Source organism: Urtica dioica, chromosome 6 (assembly GCF_054948205.1).
Source record: "Urtica dioica subsp. dioica isolate 48M chromosome 6, U.dioica_male_clone48M_v1_H2, whole genome shotgun sequence".
Classification (NCBI taxonomy): Eukaryota; Viridiplantae; Streptophyta; class Magnoliopsida; order Rosales; family Urticaceae; genus Urtica; species Urtica dioica.
This window is the reverse complement of record NC_142761.1, coordinates 38,291,391-38,309,097: the sequence shown is the minus strand read 5'-3', so window position 1 is coordinate 38,309,097 and position 17,707 is coordinate 38,291,391. Positions and strand designations below refer to the sequence as shown.

The 17,707-nt window shown below is 37.2% G+C and overlaps 1 protein-coding gene across 1 annotated transcript; it reads right to left on the bottom strand.

The window, feature by feature from the left end:
• Positions 1-12,550: 12,550 nt before the first annotated feature.
• Positions 12,551-17,474, bottom strand: LOC149393958 (uncharacterized). Its single transcript, XM_089617316.1, has 5 exons — positions 17,207-17,474; positions 16,371-16,947; positions 14,956-15,256; positions 13,844-14,459; positions 12,551-12,771 (listed from the first exon to the last, which is right to left on the bottom strand). The coding sequence occupies exons 2-5, from the start codon at positions 16,939-16,941 to the stop codon at positions 12,712-12,714; spliced, it is 1,548 nt and encodes a 515-aa protein (XP_089473442.1). The 5' UTR covers positions 16,942-16,947; positions 17,207-17,474; the 3' UTR covers positions 12,551-12,711.
• Between the last annotated feature and the right edge of the window lie 233 nt (positions 17,475-17,707).

Genomic DNA, 17,707 nt, shown 5'->3' with positions numbered 1-17,707 from the left:
GGGAATTAGCGACGATTAAGTCGTCGCTAAATAATTAAAAAAAAACTCATAGTTTAAACATTTAGGGACGAAAAAATCGTCGCTAATATCGTCGGTAAATATTTAGCGACGATTAATTCGTCGCTAAATATATTTAGGCACGGGCATTTAGCGTCGCTAAAAATCGTCGCTAAAGAGATTTAGCGACGATTATAGGGTTATTAGCGACGAAAAAAATCGTCGGTAATGGTGAGATTTGTTGTAGTGCTAGTGAGTGAAAGCATTTGCTTTATCCTCACTGAAGAGAGACCTCATTTTCCGACATCAAATTCATCCCGCTCGCAGAAGGATGATTTTGACAGGTGGACTGTGGCTAACAACAAAGCCATAGCCTACATGCTCGCGAGCATATCTGATGCGTTGCGAACAAAGTTGGAAGGTAAGGAGACTGTTGTGGAGATCCTTGAGTCGCTGCAGGAAATGTTTGGGATGCAGAGCGAGCAAGCCCGTACTGAACTCACCCGTAAGTGCACTAGTACTAAGATGATTGCGGGAACTCCTGTGAGGGATCATGTCATAAAAATGACTAATTACTTCACAGAAGCTGAACTCCATGGGACTTTGATGGATGAGGTCACTTGGGTGGGAATTATCCTGAATTCTCTTTCTAGTGATTTCATACCGATCATGTCGAACTATATCATGAATAAATTGACGTATGGACTGCCTCAACTATTGAATGAGTTACAGACTTTCGAGTTTATCACTCGTCAAGGAAAGAACAAAGGATCAGCTCTGTATGCTGACAAAAGTTCTTTGCCGAAATCCAAGAAGAACATGTCTTCTGGATCTGGGTCATCAAAGGCACGTCCTAGTACTTCGAAGGGGAAAGCTCCCGTTAACAAGGAAAGGAGAAACTTCAAGAGAAGTGGAAAAGGAAAAGAAAGAGAAGAAGCGTGAAATAGTGGGCAAATGCCACCATTGTAACACTGAAGGCCATTGGAAGAGGAACTGTCCTTTGTACATAGTCGAGATTGGAAAGAACAAGAAGAATGCTGGTAATGTACCGAAAAATTCATGATATCCTAAAATTGTTTTTGGGGATAATTATTCATGAGCATACTTCTATTCTTGTTGCAGAATAGATCTAGAGGAACACGATGGTGTTGGTGAGCTTGTTCAGCAATGTCGGATTCAAGCCCGAATTATTGAGAAGCCCATGCTCCAGCTCAAAATCTAAAATTTCCCGCTAGTTTTATTACTTTCATTTTTGGATTTATTTTTTAACATAAGAGTTGTGTCACAAATAATCCGAGGTTATCTGCACTGTAGTCTTTTATGACTATTCCAGATAGGATGAATATTTTATTTCTTTATGTTTCATTACATTATTTATGAACATATTAATAATGTGCCATTAAATATTTCTCTACTCATTTATGAATTGCCTTAAATTTCCTTTATGATATTTGAATATACATAAATGCTTAAGCCTTAATTAAATATAGAATATGAAAGACCGCGTTTCCGTTCATTAACTATATAGATACACAATATTATATTATCCGAGTTAATAATCTCTGTTAGAATTTTAATTAGCTTTTATTGCTTTATTAAAATTGCTATTATAAATGTGTTTTATGAAATAATAAGAACTATTTAGAACTCTGGTAATGTCTAAATAATTATCTCATATCGACAAATGATTTGTGTGATTAAGAGATAATAAGATAACACAACTTTAAAGTTAGTGTTGATGATACATTGATTGAGTGAGAGGATCTTTATAAGAACCTAGACACTCTAGTTCAATAACTAAGTGGGAGCTTCCTTGAATGAAACCTAGTCACTAGAATTGATTAAGTGGGAGCATCCTTTATTGGATCCTAGTCACTAGAATCATATTATTGAGTGGGAGCATCCTTTAAAGGATTCTAGCCACGATTGTTCATTGAATTTAATGAGAGCATCTTTATAAGAATCTCGCCATTATTAAACAATATAATGAAAGCAGTGTCCTTCACATGACTGTTACCATCATTTATGATGGAATCCTTTAATATGGATTAATATTGCTATCATGACAATAATATGAATGGAAGTGTAATTAATTATTGACTTGCCATAAATAATCAATTAATAAGTATGAGCATCTTTAATTAGAATCTTTCCGCTATTTAAAGAATTTAAAATAGCTTAATCCTTCATAGGATTTTATGCATCATTTATGATGAGATTCTTAAATGAATGTGTTCGAACAAGCGGATTGGTACTTAAGGGATTGTGCCCTTGAGAAGAGACACTGGCAATGATGTTGCTCTTCTCTCTGATACCACGAACCAGTTCATTTGGGATCTTATTTAAAATAAGGTGAACTGTCATTTGAGGAACATGTTCTGTTGACTTTGGATCTAAGTAGTTAGATACTACTCTACCTTTTATTAAAAGGTAGATCTTTAAAAATGAACAAATAATCATGATGACTCTTGGATTTTTGTTATAATCGATATTCTTGGAGTGATCGATATGTGTTATTATTATACATGTGTCATTGAGAAAGTTATTACCGTTGTGTAGTAGACTTAATGATGACACGATTGTCAATAAGTGGACTATAAATTAGACCTTTTTGACAACATCAAATTTCCAAGAATGCTAACGAGTGTTTTAAAACACTGTAATATTCTGAAAATAGTGAAATACTTAATTATTTAATTGTAAATCCTTAAAGTCATGTATATTGAATATGACTTGACCAACAAGGATGGGCAATAAATAACTAAGTATGGAAGAAGTCAATAAAGTTCTTATTGAAAAATATTTAATCACACTATGGTTAGTGGTGATGAGATCTAAGCATGCAACGGTGCAAATTGTTGAAGGTACCAATAGATGTACACCAACAAATAGGGTAACTTCGTATCTTTAGATATGAAGTCTGGTGTATAGTCTAAAACATGCAAAGTATTAGAATGTTCTAAAGTAAATTGATTTACTAAGAACAAAATGACTTGACCTTAAGAGGTAAGTCAAGAATACTTGCATGTTAGCATGAACTGTGGATATATATTTGGGATATAAGTCAAATCGACATAACTTGTGGAGTATGATAAAATTAAGAATCCATGGGAATTTCAATCATGGGTCAAGACTTCTGAAACTATCTTTACGATGGCTACGAATAAATTGGCTCATGGTAACTTATCTTCTGTGCTCAAAGTGGGAGATTGTTAGGAATATTGCCCACTAGAAGATGATGATTACTAAATAAGATAAGAAGTTACTTTATTAGCATCATATGAGTAGTGGGTTGAGGTCTGATAACATTCTGAATCAATAACAACTATTATCCATAGTCTCTGTATCAAACTGAATCGCATGCTGGGCATCCGAGATCAAGCGGTGACCTAAAACTTGGTCGATGACTGATATGTGTTTGGAAAGCCTTATCTAAAGTCATATATGTGGAACTCAAGTGAAGGTTGATCACTTAGTAGGAGCATTCTGCACTTGTGGTAAGTGTACGACCCGGACAGACCTTGTCTTTAGATGTGTCGTTTAAGGACCGTTACGACACACTAGCCAGGGTCACAAATGATGGTCACAATGACGTTTGATCTTAATCCTGAAGTGAACATGGACTTCTAGATCATGTTACCGGGTTCTTTGATTCATCGCGTTAAAGGCCAATGAAGGTTGAATAAATGGATGTTTTGGGAACTCGAGACATGATCGTAGAAGGGAAGTGTTTTACAGATACAAAATCCAGCCTCCCTGAAAGAAGGCATATGTTCTCTCACCTAATGGTTGATTCCAGAACCGATTGATTGTGCACACTTCCGAAGTTGGCTTACGTTCGGTTGAATCTTTCGCTGGGGAAGCAACGATGCTTAGGACTTTATGTAACGAGAAAGGTATAACGGAACAAATTGACCTATCTCGATACGGGCAGAACCTGGAGGGTCATGATCATGTACTGACTAAATTAGTGCACACGATGAGTAAATATAATTCTAGTATTAAAGTAGAGTGCGGTCTTAGCTTACACGGTGGAGTATTGCCTAAGATTAGACAAATCGATCGAAAAAGAGAAAGGACTATTTCGTCTTTTTCATCGGTTTTGTTAAGCTTCAACTACTAGGTCCATCGTCCCCGATTCGGCTTCGATAAAGGCGGATAAGAACGTTAATATAATAGTATGTATTATTATTGTAATCTCACTTGCTATAATAGTCATTGACAGCATTAATTCCAAAAATGGTATTTTGGAAATTAAATAAATATTTATAGTAAAGCTGTTTATTTATTGCTAGATCAAATAAATAAACTTATTATTTATTGTTGGACAACTAAATAAGTGTTTAATGGGCTTAAATCTATTGAGCCTTGAAAAAGCAAAAAATTGCCTACCTCCTACGGTGTTGGACGTTTTTTGCACTAGTGAGGTAACCAGTATTTTTTCTGTTTTTCTGTTCCTAAAATATAGGAGAATAAATAGGAGATATATTTTCCTATATTCATTTTGGATAAAATCTAGGAGAATATATTTTCCTAGATTTTTTCAACAGCAAAATATTTTATATTGTTGTATGTAATAACATCCTAGATGCTGATCTGGTGGATGAGAGAAAAAATAGGATTCACTTGTTGCGATCCAATGGCTGAGATTAATCCACTAGTGTGAACAAAATAAAAAGAAATAATATCATTTAGAATATTCTGGAATATTCTATAAAAGATACCTTTTAAACTGTTATAAATAGAGGGCTGATGTAAAGCAAAATTTAACCTAATTGCCAAGGAATTTCGTGGCCTCTCTCCCATGAGTGTGCCGACCTAATTCCTTTACTTCTTCCCCTCGGAAGTGCTTCAATTATATTCTTAGAAATAAGAGTGAAAGATCGAAAACGCTCCGTTTCCAGATCTAGTGAGATATAACGAAGCCCACTCTTTTCTCTTATCTTCCTCGGAGATTACGTTTCGGAAGACTTTGGTGTCATCACATCAAGTCCTTGAAGGAGAAGTTCCAGATCTGATCATGTGGAGACTTGTATGTTCAAGACGAATACGGATTGTGAAAGCTTTCGGTTCGTGAGCCAAAAACTGTAAGTTTTCTTAAACTCGTCTTTTATCTGATATGGTTGCTTGATGAAGTTTCTTATGATTAATTAATTAAGTAATCTAGATCTTGTTTAATAACCATTGTTGATGTCGTTTTTTACAACGATCAACAATCAAAAATAAATAAAAGATTGTTAAGGTATTATATTTAGGTGGGTTTCGAAGGACGTCGTATAAGAAGCAATATGAAGGCAGAAATTATAATAATATAGGAATATTAATTTAAATATATTAATCTCGAAATGAATTACAAAAGGGGCGATTTGACGAGCTCAACAAGACGAGCTTAAGACCGTGAATATAAGAGTACAAAATAGAATTAATTGAGAACTGAGACAGGAAGCTTGCATGTGCGAAAATCTTCGTCTCCTCTTCTATTTATAGGCGAGATGGAACCTTCTTGCCGAAGACACGTGTTCATCGATCCACACTCCTCGCCAAGGCTGAAGTCGTCCAAGATCCGGTCTTCGCAGCGTGGTCTACTCTTTGACTGACCGATCCAGAAGACGTGGTCGAACTGGAGTCCTTCATCGAGCCGGGAAGTGTTGCTGGACTTGGGCCGATCTGCCGAGAACGAGCTAGGCCCATAATTGATTTCGAGGGCCAGTCTTCAAATGGATCATGGGCTTCAGTCAGGCCAAAGCCCATCCGAAATAATATTTAAATATTTGAATTTTTATACCCCCACAACCATGTTAATAATTAGCTCTTGTAAGCATAATTATCATTTTCCGCATTTAATTGGTTATTTAACACTAGTACAAAAAACATCATTGGGTGCGACTTTTTTCGCACCTAAAAGTCAAAAGTCGCACCCAATGATACCTTTAGGTGCGACTTTTTCGCACCCGAAAGTTCGCACCTAAAGGTTATGGGTGCGAAAAGTCGCACCCGATAGTCATGACTTTTAGGTGCGGTTTTCCGCACCCAAATTCGCACCCATAAGTCAGAAAAGATTTGCGAAAAAGTCCGCGGGAAGGCCATTGGGTGCGACTTTTCGCACCCAGAGGCCTACCCGCCAAACCTTTGGGTGCGACTAGTTGCACCCATTGGCCAACCCGCCAAATTTTTTGGTGCGACAAGTCGCACCCATTGGCTTTCCCGCGAAACTATTGGGTGCGACAATTCGCACCCAATAGCCTTCCCGCCATTATGTGGCGGGGAATGTTGACCTTTGGGTGGGTGCGGATAGTCGCACCCGATAGTTTTTTTTTAATTTTTTTTTTTTGGTTTATTATGCTTATAAATTCTATGATTATAATCAAATAATACTTACTAAATAGTTTATTAATTAGAAAATTCATTAATTAATATTCATAATAATAATAAAAACTAAACATTTGTTGTTCGATTACAATAATTATTATAATGTACGACAAATAATTAAAAAAAATGTTCATTCTTTTCCCTTTCATTTTCCTCGGTTTGTAAACCACTCCTTGAATGTTTTACTCCCTCTTCCGCCAAATCTTCCTCCGGAACTGCTGCTACCTCCTCGTGCACTGCCGCTCGTACGCTCTCGCTGGAATTCTGCTGAAGCTGGCGGCGTTGTCTGATGCATAGGGTGCATCTGAGGCGACGGCGTCGTCTGAGGCATCCGTGACAACATGCCGGGCGACATCTGAGGCATCTGTGGCATCGTGTCGGACGACATCTGAGGCAAGGGCGAAAACTGCTGCGTGAACGCGAACAGTTGTCACTGCATCTCCTCCATTTGCTGTTGTTGGGCTCGCCTCATCTCATCCATAGCGAGTTGTTGTGCCGCCACCTGAGCTTGGAGCTCGTCAACCACTGGATCTGGAACGCAGCGCCGCGACGAGCCTGAGCCTGACGACGAGCTTTCGTCATGAGCCTGAGCAATAGCCCAAGATGATCTCGGGACCGCTGGACCTATTCCAACGTACCAATCTTGACGGTTCCCGAGAATTTCTAGCATCGCGTGCTCCTCTGCGTCGTCCTGGTTAAAGACTACGCCTTGCTCTTCTGCTTGTCGCTGAAGATCCGCCAGTAGAGTAACTATCCGCGCCTTTACACATAAGAAAAATTATTAAAAAATAATTATTTTGTAAGTAACGTAATCGTAATTATCACATATGACTTATATGTGCTCGTCTCGCCCAATCTATCGTCCATTCACCTTTTCTATTATGGTGTTTTTGCTCCCACGTCGTTAACGCGGAGCCCAAAGTCCCATCATCCTTACTCTGCAATTGTTATTTAAATATAAGTATTGAATTTATTTCAAATTAAGTATTTCAAAATTAGAATAAGTTACGTTCAAATGACGATGAGCCAAGAAAGAAAGAGATCCTTGAGTCGACCTCGTCTTCTTCTTCTTCGAATTCTCCTTGTTGCGATTAGACTTTTTCTGCAAATAATTAATTTTGTCATTATTCAATCTGATAAAGATATTGTGATTTATTACAATCATACATTACGTACCTTCCAATTGTCAGTTGCGAACACGTCTACCACTGCCTCTCAATCCTCTTTCTTATATCCCGGTGGTGTTTCCGCCTTAGCGTTTTCTTTGCTCCCACAAAACTCCAACCTGAACTTCTCTGATAGCTTGGACTTCTGGTTGCGTCGCCTGATCTTGGCATTCCGAATGATAGCCTGATCAATCGTATTCTGAAAACAATCCGCAGGAAGATCCTCGCCGGTGTCATGATCCGTGTACACAAATCTGAACTCGGAATGAAGTGCGCTCAAAATAGCAGCCAACGTCTGGGGCGTCACTTCACTCCAATCACGAGTCGTAGGCGGGATATGTGCTTTCACCAAAGCACCGAGGCGGTTGTTAAATAATCCAACCTTTTTATTTTCTTTCATTATCTCTTGATAGAATGTTTGGTTTATTGGGTCCCACTTGACCACCTTCGCACCAGGTACACCCTATGTTGCTCGCGCCGACGTCGAGCCGGTTGTTGGTCCCCTTGATTTCTTAGGACCTTGGGAATCAGGTTCCAGTGGCGGACCTTGAGAATCCGATCTCTGTGGCGAATCTCCACCAGAACTTGAAGCGGTCGACATCCTATAAAATGAAAACAACATTTGTAAATTGACATCGTATAAAATAAAACAACATTTGTGAACATACATCACAAAACAAAAGGGAACAACATCATACAAAAACGTGGGTGACACCACGGATATATTTTATTATAAAACCTCACATATGGCGGAGGAAAACCGTGGTTACATAGATAGTTCTCATTCATCGTCATCACTACCTATATCAACATCAACATCAACATCAACATCAACATCAACATATTCTCCCTAAAAAAATTACTAACTAAATTAATTTCAACTACATAAAACATTTTACCAATTTTACTAATTATATCAAATTAATTTCAATTACATGATTAACAATTTTAATAATTATATCAAATTAATTTCAATTACATTAACAATTTTACCAATTTTACTAATTATATCAAATTAATTTCAATTACATAATTAACAATTTTTATAATTGTATCAAATTAATTTCAATTACATAATTAACAATTTTATCAAACTAACTACATTATTAATACATATATACATAAAAAAAAAAACTATTTAATTACCTAACTAATTAACAATTAGACTAATTATACTAATTACAATTAATCTAAAGTAATTAAAAACACAATTAAAAGGACTGCGAGAGGCTAACCTGTAGGCGGGACTTGAGCACGGCGATGCTGCGAGAGGCACGATGGTGCTGCGACGGAGCCCGAAAGTTCCACGAGAGTTCGTGGGCGTCGCTGCCTGGGTTTAGCCAAACCAACTGAAACAAAAAGAAAAAAAAACACACATACACACTGAGTAACCTGCAGACTAACAAAAACCAACAGAAAAAAAAAACTACAGTTTTGAAATCGACGAGCCCGAGCCGAACCCGAACAGGAGGAGGCCGACGGCGGAGATGAAGCGGGCCCCGAGCGCCGAAGCCGAAGACGAGGAGGCCGACGGCGGAGATGAAGCGGGTCCCGAGCGCAGACAGCCGTCGCACGGTGGTGGTAGGAGAGCACTCGGAGAGAGAGAGAGAGACGGTGTCGTTTGGGGGTGGTCGAAGAGAAGGACCTGTCGCGCGGTGGTGGTCGCTCGCCGCGGGAGCAGAGGGGTACCCGTCGGTGGTGGTCGGAGAGAGCGACGGTGGACTGTGGTGGTATGAGAGAACCCGGAGAGGAGAGAGGTTCGAATTGAGATAGAACTCGGAGAGGAGAGAGGTTCGAATTGAGGAGAGAGGGTCGGATTGAGAGAGACGGTGGAGTGATTATGAATGAAAATCGCATAGAAATTTTTTTTTTATATCCTAACCTAGAATTTGGGTGCGACTTTGTCGCACCCAATGACCTGTGACGGACTTTTGGGTGCGACAAAGTCGCACCCAATGACGTGTGTCAGTACTTTTGGGTGCGACTTTGTCGCACCCACTGATATTTGTAAAAAGAGGGGGAAAATTTGGCCGCGGAAAAATTTAAGACATTTGGGCGACTAAGTCGCACCTAATAGTTAGGATGAAGTATTGGGTTCGACTTAGTCGCACCCAAAAGTTTTGACGGACTTTTGGGTGCGACTTGTCGCATCCAACGTTAAAAAAAATCGCAAAAATTTTCCAGTGCTTGTTTGACTGTTGGGTCCGACTTTTCGCACCCGAAAGTCTTTTTGGGTGCGACTTTTAGGTGCGAAAAGTCGCACCCAAAAGTCTTCCGCACCAGAAAACTATATTTGTAGTAGTGTAAGGTGCACCAATCACCAACAAACGGTTGTAACGAAAAATAAAGTTGAATAATGTCTATGATTCGTCAAAAAGTTTAAGGGGTAAATATGAAATTAATCCTTATCCTTTTTTGTAGTATTATTTAATTTCTTTTGCAAAGGAATAGGAAATTCTGTCATTAAATTTTGTTGATTGTTCTTTTAAATTTTTTGTTTCAAATCCTTATTGATATTCATTCAATGTTTTTTTTAGTTTCATTAGTATTTTTTTTATCCTAAACGCTATTATCGACTATTAACAATCATCAACATATTTAATTTGTTTTTTATTGCGAGTATTCAGCCGATCATATAATAATTAATAATTATAAATATTCGTTAATATGCATTATGAACATAATTAATGAGAGAGAGCGAAGAAAAAATTGCTCAATAACTGCTCAATGCTAAAAAAAAAAAAAAAAAAAAAAATCAGATTTAATCCATATGATATTTACGTTTAACTTATACAATTTGAATTTTATGTACAAAAAACGTGTGAGAAAAATTAAAGCACCCAAATCGAAATTTATAAGCATCAGTGTACATCAAAGTTGTGGCTATCTCAAATGTTGGCTAATATGACATTCTTAAATTTATAAGAAATTTTTATCGGTTCTGTATATTACCTTGTTGTGGTTTATATATAGTTAAATAATGAAAATATCATTCATATTCCTTTATCTTTATATTTAGGCTACAGATGCCCACATCTACCTTGCATTTTTAAATATTTGACAGTCATAGCCTCATAAAGGATACAACAGTTTATAGTTACCGCTGGTGGCTCAAAATAGCCAACTGTGACGACTTAATTAGTAATCCCTATCAAGTGCTCAGAATAAATATGAGTGCAAGAATTAACCAATTAGGGGTGATTCCAAAAGTATGATAATAAGGTAGTGTTTTTCTATTGTTTTTAATCCAAAAATATGATAACACATATCATAAAAATCTACATTTAATGAGATATAAATATCAAAATTAAATGTCATGAAAAAATTAATCTTAATAAAAATAAATGATTTATATTGTATGATAAGAAAAATAATACTAAATTGTCATACTTTTGAAATAATGACTTGCATACTATGGCTAGCTATGTCTTCTTTTAGAGCTTGGATATTAATTAAGTTTCTCTATGTAAAGATGAATAACAAGTGTAACCATCAAAATGACCGAACGCTTCGAAGGGTCCTAGAATATACCTTTTTTGATGGCTACATTTCATTACTTTAAATATTAACAAATAAAGAAGATAACCAGCTAAATAATTGCCTATAGTCACATGTCTGAGGAGTTTGATTCAATAACTATACGGTCATCGGATGACAATTCCTATTTTTGTAATTTAAGTATTTTGCACTTTTTGCCAATTTTCATAAACTTTTACATTTTTTACCTTAAATGTTTATAAATTAGCCCCTCCTTACCTTTTTTTACGTGTTAGCCTCCCCTAATCTAAACTCCTGGCTTCGTCCCTGGACCTAACTAATGTTGATATGTTTGAGAAGCAATCTCGACCGGCTAAGTTTGGGTAGTCAAGTGTCACTTCTTCAGCATACTAATTAGTTGGATGAGCTCATATGATTTATCTTTGCGTCCTCAACGATATGCTCGAATGAACTTGAGCTACATCATAAGTGCTTGGACATCAGAGAGTCTTAGTAAGATATGAGCACAATTTTATCATATTTTGAGTTGCCAGTAACAATATCCCCCGATTCAAAAAATGTTCTAAGAATATATTAGGTGCTAAAAATAAAGTATGTAGGAAAAAAATCATCAAAATAGAACATTAGATATGTTAGCTTGAAATTAATTAGCTATTTCATTACGATCCATTATTGTTTGTGAAGTATCATGGAATTTGATAGAGAATCGTATCGTTCGAGTCTATACAGAACTCCTAAGCCAATCAATTCATCAAATTCATGCTTAAAATGTTTTTGCAAGGTATAGTTATACCCAATTTTCATACCCAGAACCGTACACAATAAGGAAAAATGACATCAACTAGTAGCAACTTTGATACTTTGGACCAAAATAAGTCAAACTATGTTTTTTGACACTTTTACTAGTACCTATAGACATATATTATATATCTACAATTGTTGTTATTTATAAATTTATAAATTTACAGTTTATGACAATTGTATACTTTGGTGTCTACAGTTATCAGTATAAGTGTCCAAAAATAATGTTTTGTTTATTTTGGTCCAAAGTACAAAATTGCACTTGTGGTCATTTCCCTAGACAATAATGATGATAAAATTCTAACTAATTGGGCCTTTGAACAAGCCCATTAAATATGCTATTATTCAGCCCAATAACCTCACACGTATCAGAATTTCATTACCTATGTAATAAATTCTCAGTTTCTTTCAGTTCAGGATTCCAATCAACATTTAAAGATATCTTGTGCGATAAGTTTCGTGCCTCAACTTAAAACTTTTATTTTTGTATTCATTAGTACATTTCTATATTGTAGATTGGAAATTAATAGAATCTGATTGGGTTGGATACATTCCAGCTGAATCCTTCGAATACTTAAAGAAGGAATTTTGATCGGTACTCGGATTTTTTTATTTTTTTGCATTTCATCTCCCTTATTTTTATTTAAGCCCTCTTTTAGTCAAGTGCAAAAAAGTACTAGCTGAAACAAAAACTTCACCTATTGAAAAACAGATTAAATCATAATTATAACAAAAGTGGCGAGTAAGACCATCATCCCAAAAACAAACTTATTTATGTGGCACCCGCTGATTATTGTGGAGACTAACATATTTTGCTTTTCGTTAACTAAAAAAAAAAAAAAAAAAAAACCTGTATAGTTCAGTACTACTTTTACAAAGCTCAAGTACTTTGATTTATATTTAGAGACCCACTGCGCCACCGTCTTCTCTTCGCAGGAACCTGAAAAATCACGCAAGACACAAATGATCGGATCAGTGTCAAGAAACGGCACTAAATACCTTGGAAGTTCTTACTAACAAAGGAAATGTCACTTGAAGTCATATTTGTGATGCATAAAGTTAACCATAAGCTCTGTAAAAAAACTTAAATAAAAAAAGAAAAGCATAAGACAGAAATTGAGTAGCCACTTCAACAACAGATTGCTAAAGACACAAAGTCCTCAGATTTTTCAGTGAATCAAGATTAAACCTGATAATGTGAAATTCTAACCAGAAAGCAAAACGGGATTTCGGCTAGCTTTCAGTTTTCGCTAAAGGTTAACGTCAACCATATATATTCAAATTCACTTAACCTTTATGAACTTATTTTTTTTTATATAAAAATTCTTTCGTTTAAGAAACTAGTTAACCTGAATTAAGCTTCTTTTTTTTACAGGTTAAAATACCGAACTGTTCAACTGAAAATTGGTTACGGGAAATGGGGGTTTTATATGGCAAAAAAACAAAAATTTGTAAGTTGTAATCTGCAAAAAAACAAAATTGGTTACGAGTAAAAACTATATGCAGATATTGTTTTATCTGTCTGCATAGAATCTAGTGTAATCTGATACCATACACAGAATCCTAAAAAGAAAATAAGACAACTAGAACTGTCAATTTTGTTTTTAGGAAAAAAAAAAAAAAAAATTAGCGATATAAGCCACATAAACATAAGCGTTTGCGTTTTAGTCAACGTTTTGTATATTTTCCGTAAATAGTCAAAAACTCTTGTAATATTTCGTGAATAGCTATATTTACTATAAATTTACTCTATTTTTGGTTATTTTAATAGATATACGTGGCTATTTACAAAAAAATTAACAAAACGTTGGCTATTTCAAAATTTCTAACGTTTCATATGACTAGATAGCCACTGCACCCAAAAAAGTTTACATATTTGCATTTTGCCACTAAGAAATCATGTTCAAAATGCAAGGAAAATGTACCTTTACGAACACTAAGAAATGAGAAAAATGTACCTTTACGAACACTAAGAAATGAGAAATAGTGAAGAGACGGAAAAGAATTCAGACCTTGGAATATGAAGGCGGTAGCGAAGCTTGCCGGTCCACGTTTGAGGGCTCGCCGAGGCGTCGAATCTCTCGGAGCTGTCCCGCTATATCTTCCAGAAGCTGGAGCTGGAGTCTCTCTCTCTCCCCGTGGCCCGCCGAGAATTTCAGCTTCTCTCTCCCCTTTTGAACCATCCTCAGCCGCTCCCTCAGCCACTCGACCTCTCCGTCGAGCCTCACCCTCTCGTAATCCACCGCCGACATCGAAGAATTTCTCCGCAGATCGTCGGCTCCGAAGTTGCCCCGCGGAGGAGGAAATATATCCGAGCTGCTCTTGCTCAAATCGTTGAAAGACGAGCTCCCGAATCTCCTGGGCTCGCCGCCGATGACGTGGACGTCGTAGACGCGGGACTCGGGCGGGTCTCTGTCGACACAGAGTTCAGTTAGTTGATCCGGGCTCGCGGGCCCGCCTATTTCTAGAGGCTTGGAAACGGGATCGTCTAGTTCGGGTATATCTAGCTCGTTGTCGAAGGCGAGAGTGCGACTCAGCGACCTGACAGATGTCGTCACCTCGTAATCCAGAGAGCCCTTGACGACGATCGGAGTGTTGTCTTCGTGATCGGCCACGGAAAACATTTGCCTGTAAGCAAAGGTGGGCATTTTGACAGGTCGATTAATTTTACACTTAAACCGATTAAATTAGACTGATCAGTTAATTTTAAAGGTCCGTTAGATATATAGCCTTATTTACAGTTTTGGTTTGCCATTTAGCCAACCTTTAGTAAGTTTTTAGTAAATAGCCATGACCAAATACGACTGAAAACCCTATCAAAACGTTGGCTATTTATCTAAAACTTACAAAATGTCAGCTATTTACCTAATATTTACAAAAACTTTGAATTTCTCTAGTTTTAGTTGGCTAGTTTGCTAATTCTTTGTAATTTTAACTGTTCTTTTTTCTCAAAATCAACCAAGCGGTCAATTTTAACCGGTTATTTCAACCACCAAGAAAATAAAATATCGAAGCTAACAGTTAATTGGTTAACCGTTCTAAAAAATACGGGTAACTGGTAAAAAAAATTAACCGTTCAAAATGGTAAAAGGTTTAACGGGTAAACCATTTTGCCCAATTTTACCTGTAAGCCTCGACCTCGTTCTCCAAGAAGTGCTTTTCTCTCTCCCTCCTCAGGAGAATCTCTTTGAGGATTTCCATCTCCTCGGCGTCGTACGCGGCTTTGGCCTCGATCATCCTCTGGTACTGTCTCGCCTCCATCTCCACCGATGCCTTTTCCTCTTGAAGCCGCAGAATCATTGCCATGGCCTCGTCCGCCGCGCTCGCCGCCGCGCTTCTCTCTTTCTCGAGCTCCGCGTAAAGTGCCGACCGATCCTCTTCTTCGTTCCGATTCGAGAATGTCTCTGTCTCGAACGAATAGAAATCTGTTCCAATCAAAATACGGTACTGTTATGTGGACATTTAATGTATAAGGCACTTCATCATGCCCCGAAAAGATTCCCTGCCTTATATAAATCCCTCTTCGAATTTGTCATAAATTGAATAAACGGACCGAACATTTATGAGTTAGGGTTGTGAGACGAGACCGAACAATCTTCTCTTGCTGTAATATCATCATGTGCGAGTCCTATTTCGCTGTGTTTATATATGTAGTACTCTCAAACTATCCTTTATCTTATGTTTCTCTCTTTCTTATAATTTAATTTCGATCCCGTGCGCTGGAATATTTCCTACCTTGTAATAATCACTCTTCGAAGTTGTCATAAATTTATTAAAATATATAGAAAATATAGTTTCTTTTTTGGATTCAATTAAATTTTATCTTCTGTAACTATGACGACACGCACGCTTTTTATTATCAACGAAACATGAATTCCGATCGTTTAAAATGCAAGAACCCCTATATTGCTTAAAATGCTATACCGAAATGCATGAAACCCAAGACACTGTGTGAGTCCTATTATCCTGTCTTTCAACATTACATTGAATCTAATGTTTCTTTCTTTCTTATAAAGTAATTCCGATCTCGAATACACTTAAATCTGCGGCTGAAAGATTCCCTACCTTATATAAATCACTCTTCGAATTCGGCATAAATTGATTAAAAAGATACTGAAAAATGTAGTTTCTTTTCAGATTCGTTTAAGTTTATGGCTGTTCTTCTAGCTACAACATTGGCGAAGAGAATGACATTTATGGACTAAAACGACATGAATTCTTTTATGCTGTCTAAAGATGCACAAACACAAGATAATGTGTGAGTCCTATTATGCTGTCTTTCTTTATTACATCAGTACATAGTAATCTGAATCTGTCATTTATCTTATGTTTTCCTCTTTCTTATAAACTAGCCTTTTTTCCGTACCACTTCGGCTGAAATATTCCATACCTTATATAAATCACTCTTCGAATTTGACATAAATTAATTAAAAAGATACTGAAAATTAATAGTTTCTTTTCGGATTTCGTTTTAAGTTTATGTTCGTTCTTCTAGCTACAACATTGGACTAAAAATAGATGAAAGTAAAAAAGTATTACCATCTTCGGAACCCGCGTTCCGTTTATTGCTGACGCTCGGAGGCGATCGAGGCGCGTTCTGAGCGTCCGATCGCAACGTATCGTAAGATCTAACGGAGGAGACCTTTCCATTGCCGGCCGATCCTCCGCTCCTGCGCCTACGGAAACCGCTTCTCGGCTTCCGAAACTCTCTCTGCTCGGCACCGAACACGACCGATCCCGATTCTCCATTGTTCCCGGTCTCGCGATCGGAGCCGTCTCGGAGGGTCCGATCGAAGGGGGATTTTGTACGGACCGCCGAGTGAACCATCGAGATCTTCTCGTACGTGAAATCGGAGAGCTGTCTCTGGAGGCACTGAGTGTTGTCGTTCCTAGGGTTCCAAAAAAGGCCGTCACAGGGACAAGGCAAGCACAGTCCGAACAGAGCGAGGAGCTTCGAAGCAGAAAAGAAAAAAGCCGAAGCGCAGAGGAAACAGTAAGCGATTGAGAGGTCAACGAACGCCGAGACTAGCTCCGTGAATGTCCATGAATTTATAGCTTCGCATGCCATTTTTTTTTTGTTTCTTTCTGTCAAAAGTGTTCGTTCACTCATTCATTCCTTTTTCGTATCAAACAAGAAAGAAAATAAAAATCACAGGTCAGTATTTCAATGCGTTTCTCATTATAATCACAGTGCAACACACATACACGAAACGAATTTAGTAAAATAGGAAATCAGCGGAAACTAAATTGATAAACAATTTAAAGCACTTTCTGACATAACCGGAAATACTATACAAAACTAAAGAGGAATCAGTAAATTTGAAGTTGAATCGATTCGAATGGCTTCCATTCAAGTGACATGTAAGTAAACTAACCGTTCTTGCAATGAGTATTCCATTTCCATATGCCATTCGTGGAACCAGTAGATGCGCTTGCCGAGTTGAAACCGAGTCGACTCGGAGATTGTGTTTCGCTCGCTGTGGAGAGTTTTTTTTTTTTTTTTTGTCAATTAAAACCCTGTTTTTATCTGAAGTGAATATAATAATATTTGAAAATCGAGTGGAACTAAAAAAAACCAGGGAAAACGTTACGAGGATGAAGATCGTGACGTGGCAGCGTCAAGTATTGCCAGTTGAGTTTAAGTTTTTTGTTTTTGTTTTGTTGTTAAAGAGGGAAAAAAGTAAGACGAGAATTCTTGAATTGCGTTCTTTCCCAAGGCGGTGATAAAACGATGTCGTTTGTTTCCATGATTAAAAAAAAATGATGAGAATTTGGGTTTATTGCTATTAAATTCTAATAAATACGCAATTAGGAAGATTTTAGATTTCCATTAATTTTGTATGAAATGGCCTGATGAGGTAGCGAAAAACTGCTTT

Coding starts and splice junctions, on each gene's coding strand:
- LOC149393958 (XM_089617316.1), bottom strand. CDS start 16,941: ATGAGTGAACGAACACTTTTGACAGAAAGAAACAAAAAAAAAATGGCA. Junction 15,257..16,370: donor GAACGCGGGTTCCGAAGATG/GTAATACTTTTT, acceptor TGATTGGAACAG/ATTTCTATTCGTTCGAGACA. Junction 12,772..13,843: donor TACCGCCTTCATATTCCAAG/GTCTGAATTCTT, acceptor GTGATTTTTCAG/GTTCCTGCGAAGAGAAGACG.